Genomic DNA, 6,266 nt, shown 5'->3' with positions numbered 1-6,266 from the left:
CTCGCTCGCTCGCCCGCCCGCCCAGGAATGGAGCTGCCCGGCTGCTGATGGTGCTGGCGGCGGCGGCGGCGGCGGCCCAGCGGCGGCGGCACGTTTGCATCTTGCAGAGACCCAGGAGCCGCCGCCAGCAGCAGCAGCAGCAGCAGCAGCAGCTCCTCCTCCGCCGCCGCCTCGGAGAAACTTTCCCCGGGCCCGCGGACAGCGAGCGGAGCGGGCCGGCCTGCCGAGCCCAGCGCCGCGGCGGGAGCGGGAGGCAGCAGCTGCAGCTGCAGCCGCCGCCGCCGCCGCCGCCGGGAGAAGCCGCCGCCGCCGCGGCGCCCAGGCGCTCTCCGTGGTGCTGAAATGTGCGCGCCGGCTCGGGGCGCCTGGCGGCGAGCGGGGGCGCGGGGCTGGCCAGCGACCCCTCGGCTCTGATCGCGGGCAGGCGCCTCGTGCTGGATCGGGACCGCTGGGGCTGAACGTGCCCTTCCCATGTGGATGCAGCATGGAGCCACTCCGGAGGATGGATCGCCTCCTTCTCTACATTCACGCAGCCCTCCTGGTTTATTTCAACGGGGCCAGCTTGTGCCTGGCCGATCCAGGTAACGGGGCAGCAGGGGCTGGGGCCGGGGGGGGGGGAGGGCGGCGGCGGGGAAAGACAGCTGTTCCTACGAGGTATTAAGAACGGGTGCTATCTCCCTCGTCCCCCCACCCCCAACCTCCGGGCCCTTCTCTGTGTTTGTGTGGCTGCCTCCTTTCCGATTCTCATTCATGCATTGGCAAATGCATTCTCCTGAACTTCCCAGACCTGTTGTATTCTCATGCAACATTCGAACATCCCCCAACAAATGGCTTCACTCAGTGGCTCAGGAGGCTGAACAAGGGAAGGGGGTCGAAGAGAAGGAGGAGGAGGGTAAATTGTGTGCTTCACCTATGGAACTCAGTGCTACCTGATTCCAGAAAGGTGGAGAGTCCCATTTAGAGTGCCAGGAAGAGATGTTTGAAAAAGGGTTGAGGCATTGGTGTCATGTAGCTTCGCTTATTGACCTTTCTCAATGTCTGGGGAGGCTTTAGAAGTCGCCCTGACTTATTACCATGAGAACTGACACCCTCCAGCCTCATTTCCCTGTTATCCAACAGTGCTTGAGAAAAAGAAGCCAACAGAGGGCAGAAAGGGCTTTCCTTCTTTTTTACAATCCCAGTGATTTGTTGTGATAATCAGAGGATGCCCCCCTCATGCCAAGGCAGGCATCTGGCTTGCCACCCTTAGACAAGGCATGCTCAGCTAGTTGGGCCTTGGTTTGATCCAGCATGCTCATTGTAGAAAGACCCTCGCTCTGCAAGGAGTTCCTGAAATTCTGCAGGAAAACAAGACAGATAAAGTGGAGTCCATTCAGAACTGCCCTCCAATAAAGCATCTGGATAGGCTAAAGTCCAGACAGCATATGAGACAGAATGGGAATTAGCTGAAGGAGCCAAACATGCCCACCCCCAATAGCACTAAACCTGTCCCCCCAGTTGCCAAAAGAGCTCTGGATGGAGTACTGGCTATGGGAGCAGGGTTTGCTGGGGAGCCCCCCTCCCAAACCTCCATATCCTTCTCAAAGTTGCTCTTCCATTGAGCTCATTCCTGTTTATGGGGAGGAGCAAACGATCTTGTGAAAGCAGCAGGAGCCTCAGTGGTTTTAAGAAATTCTCCGATAGGAGCCAGGTTGGAAGGACAACACCAGAGCCATAGAGGGGTGCTCAGTAATAGATACGTAGCTTGAAAAATATTTGCAGAAGGTAAAGAAAGGGACCAGAGTTTTAGTCTCTTGTGGAAGTAGGTGGATATTGCAAGCAATGTTTGATTGCGCTGAAGACCACAAGGTCAAGTTTGTTGTTAAGTCCATTGTTTCTGAGGAAAGGAAGAAGGAGAAGGTACATACAATGATCAAAAGTAATCTTTAATCAGGCAGGGTGCAGTTTTGTAACACCTCTTAAAAGGATCCATGCCAAAGAGCATACCAAACACTTCAAACTTGGGCCTTATTGTTTTATCATTTTGTTTATTCATTCTGTTTCTACTATTCAGGTAAAACCTCTAAGAGTGACTAACATTTTTTTTTAAAAAAATTCACAATAATATTTTAAATGATATAAAACGGTATTTAAAAAGTAGGGATGTGCTCCGCTTCTAATCGGACCGGAGAAGCAGGAGCGGAGCGGGAGGCTTCGCCTGCCCTTAAAGCGGAGGCGAAGAGGATTGGGGGGCCGGCGGAGCGTGGCGGAGAGGAGCGAGGTGAAGGCGGATCTTTCGCCTCGATCCGGAGCTCCGCCGGAAAGGTAAGTGGGGTTGATCGGGCCCTGCCGCTGTCGCCCATGCGGCGACAGCAGCAGGGCCCGGTAACCCCCCCGCCCTCCTCTCCCTTACCTGCCTCCGTCCGTGGTCCGTCCACGTCTTCAATTGAGCTCGCGGTTCCACCAGGAAGTCTGGGCCGCTGCGGCCCAGACTTCCTGGTGGAACCGCGGGCTCAATTGAAGACGGCGACGGACCGTGGATGGAGGCAGGTAAGGTCCCCCTCTCCCTTGGTCCCTTACCGGGCTCTGCCGCCGTCGCCACATGGGCGGCGATGGCGGCAGGGCCCGGTAACCCCCCCTATGGGGGGGAACGGAGCTCCGATCCGGATCCGGAGCTCCGAGTGGAGCGGAGTGGGCACAGGCGGAGTGGAGGCAGGGCGGAGCGGCCCGATCCGAAAATGGCGGATCTGAAAGTGAAGCGGAGTGGGGGGTCCGTGCACACCCCTATTAAAAAGCAGCAGTGTAGATCCAGATTAAAATTATTTTAAACCCCATTTCTTAACAAGCCTGGACAAACAAAATGGTTTTCACCTGAGATTAAAAAAAAAAAGACATTTAGTTAGAGCCAGACTTAGTCATACTTAGAGCAGACCCATTGAAATCAATGGGATTTAAGTTAGTCATGCCTAACTCAACTCCCACTGATTTCATTGGGTCTGCTCTATGGAAGACTCAACCTGGGTGCAGCCCATCCAACTCAGCGCCAGGCTGTGCCTCCCTGGGGATAATCAGGAAATCAAAAGTGAAAAGGCTCTATCACGTAGGAAGAATACAAAGAAACTCAAAGAATACAAAGAAACTCAAAGAATACAAAGAAACTCAAAGAATACAAAATGGTTCTTATATTTTGTTACTGTGTTGTATCTCAAACGTTTTTAATGTTTGTAAAATGCCCAGAAAGCTTTGGCTATTGGATGGGATAGAAACTGAATAAAGGAGAGGAAAATGAAATGAATCTCAAGGCAGGTTTGTGTGGGAAAAGGTGATTGGTTCTCAGGTCACAATATAGGGCTTTGTAGGTTAAAACCAGCACCATGAATGGGGTTTGGCCCATCTTTTTCTGTGTCTCAGTAGGAGCACTGCAGTTTTGAGTAATGTAGGAGGAATCATCAGGTGGTGTGGAGATTTGGGGAAATGCTGTGGAACAGTAGTGGTCAATTGTTAGTCCAAAAGTTGACCGTTGCTATTCTGGCCCCTGGGGAACTTCACATGAGTCCTCCTGGGCCTACCAAATTTTCATCAAGTTTCACTCAGAAGGAGCAGAGAAACTTTTAGAGTTATATGCAATAACAGTATTTTCCTAGGTTGCTGTTCCTTCTCTCACTTGGATTGCACTCGTAACACTCACGTGCCGTTTGTGCTCTCTGGCGCCAATGTTGTGTTATGGAGTGGCTTGTCAGAGAATGGAGCCCTTTGTGCAGTAAAAGGCCAACCCAGCTCCTGTTGACTAGCAAGATCAGAGGCAAATGGCTGGCCCAAGGCAGGCACAGGCCATATCCAAAAGCGGCAACAGAGCCTCTGAAGGGCCATTGGCTAAAGGCCACAGAGCCCAAGACAGGCTGGTGGGTTTAGGCCAAGATCAGAGGGACCAGGCACTGGTCGATGTGGTCAATGACAGCCAGATTGTCAAGTTTCACGTGGTACAGGCATCTGTGTTTCTTCTCTATTGGCAAGCTTTTCAGAGTAGGGGGCAGGCCTAGCGCTGTTCTTCCAAAAGGCCAGCAGGCCCCTGGTTCCTGGAAGCTGCCGAGCTGCTGCAATTCCTCTTCCTTCCACCCTCATGGTGGTGCTGTGGAGCAGCAGGGCTCTGGCCCAACAATGCTCCCGGTGGAGGAGAGAATGAGACACTTGGGACCTGTTGCCACTTGCCAGCTGGGTTCCCTGCCCCAAGCCTGCGAGTTTCTTCCACCTGGGCTGATGCCTGGAGAGGGGAGGAGGGCACGACAGTGAACTCCCCTGGCTGTAAACCATGGATGATAGCAGGGAGTCCTCTCCCCCACTGAGGCTCTTGTTGCCTCCCTTGATAATCCAAGCAGGCCTGCAAGCGGGTGCCTGTTATTCATGTTCTTTTGACCTGAGCACCTCCTGCTCTTCCTTTAATCCTGGAATAATCTGCCTATCTTCGGAACTTGGGAGAGTCATGGCTAGGCTCCTTGGGGATTTCAGTGGACATCTTACTTGGGGGACCATAGATGGGGAGACCCATCTTACTTGGGAGACCATAGATGTCCAGACCAATAGATCTTTCCAGGGAGCTGCTGAAGCAAGAACCAGGCATGCCCATGTAATGAACGGAGGCTTGTGTAATTGCTGTGTCTTCCATCCATGGATCCTTGCATCCTCCTAAAGGATCCCTGGCCAAGAACTCCCCGGTTGATGCTAGTTTAAATGTCCATTAAATCAGATGCTGTCTGTTTATATTCCACGCTCATCATGCCACATGGAGTCGCGACAGAGGAGTTTTGCCTCCTGCATAACTGAAGCCATGGCTAGACCAGGCCTATATCCTGGGATCATCCCGGGGTCGTCCCTGGCTGATCCCTGGATCCCCTGTGTGTCATTTACATGAACAGGGATGACCCTGGGACAATCCCAGGATATAGGCCTGGTCTAGCCATGGCCTGAGTCAGTTATGGTTTAAAGCCATTTCCAGAGGAGTAGCGGCATTAGTCTGTTGCAGCAAAAACAACCAAGCATCGTGCAGCTGGGACTGGTCTGTAGTCCATGAAGCTTTATGCCATAATAAAGTTGTTAGTCTTTAAGGTGCTGCAAGACTCCTTGTTGGTTTAAAGCAAGTTTCTAGTCCTCCTGGCTGCACTGGACATAACTGGGATATGCTTTGCAATTATTCAGTCAGAATGGTGAAGCCACGTCATGTAATTTTACATAATGTAGTATACAAATTAAGCACACTTACATAACCACAGTTTTCCCCCCTAAGCACAGAATTTGGGCTTCTTTGGTCCAAATTGGCGACAGTTGTGCCATCTGATTACAGGGATATTTGGCCTTCAGTTCCTGTTGGTGAACTTTTGCAAAACACAGAGAGCTTTGTGCAACTTGAACTTATTTTAAGCTGAAAGATGGTGCCTCTGATATAGCGTTTGGTGTGTTTGTGTGTTTCAGTCACAGTCACACTAAGCCCCAAGAGTGCAGTCTCCCCCAGTGTTCTGACTAGAGTTTAATTCTTAAATAAGCAGGTTCTAGGATTCCAGACCATATGGAAGCTGCACATTCTGTCACAGGCAGCCTCTTTCCTGATTCCAGGCAGGTGGTGGTGGTGGTCTGGTTGTGATTAATCAGAATTGGGGAAGGCACTCTGCCCATGCTCAGTAGTACTCTCTTCTGCTTAATTGCTTCACATGTTCCAGGTTCTGGAGCTTAGCCATGACAACGTCTTTGCCCTAATGAATAAGTCCCCATTCTGACATGCGCTGCTCACTGACCAGCAATTTAATTCATCCACCATCCAGAGGACTTTTCCTACTCATGCAAAAACAAAACAAAACAAAAATATCTTGCTCATTGGTTGACAGGAACTGCCATGCCTCTCACCCACCCCAACAACCGCACAGCGACACAGATTGGAAGCATCCTTTGCCCTGCTGGATGCTGCCCCCACTTTAATGGGGTGATGTTCTCTCTCTCTCTGTCTCTGTCTCTCATGTGCTGGGATAGAAGAAATGCACACATCACTCCCCCCTCCCCCCACCCTGCCAAAGGTGCCTTTGGGTATGACATGGCTGTCCTTGACTGTTCATGTTGTGAAGGAATGTGGGAGTCCGGAAGCCACACTGTCTGGGAGACACCAGTGGAGATTTATGAAGGTGTCCTTAAAATGGTCGGCAGGGGTGGGGGTGGGGTTAGAATGTGGCATGTGCGCATATACACACACACACACACACACACTTACCAAAGGCCTTTGCAATTCTAACTAGGTGCTCATT

General features: G+C 51.7%; 1 protein-coding gene across 1 annotated transcript in view; it reads left to right on the top strand.

Annotated features, from left to right (window-relative positions):
* The first annotated feature begins 476 nt into the window (after positions 1 to 476).
* FNDC5 (fibronectin type III domain containing 5) overlaps positions 477 to 6,266 on the top strand; it is a 48,595-nt gene continuing 42,805 nt past the window's right edge. Inside the window, exon 1 of the mRNA XM_063140028.1 lies at positions 477 to 581. Within this exon, the coding sequence (XP_062996098.1) occupies positions 485 to 581 (97 nt within the window). The 5' untranslated portion in view covers positions 477 to 484. The remainder of the gene's footprint in view (positions 582 to 6,266) is intronic.

This window comes from Elgaria multicarinata, chromosome 13 (genome assembly GCF_023053635.1).
Source record: "Elgaria multicarinata webbii isolate HBS135686 ecotype San Diego chromosome 13, rElgMul1.1.pri, whole genome shotgun sequence".
In the NCBI taxonomy this organism is placed as follows: domain Eukaryota; kingdom Metazoa; phylum Chordata; class Lepidosauria; order Squamata; family Anguidae; genus Elgaria; species Elgaria multicarinata.
This window is presented reverse-complemented; position numbering and strand designations above follow the sequence as displayed.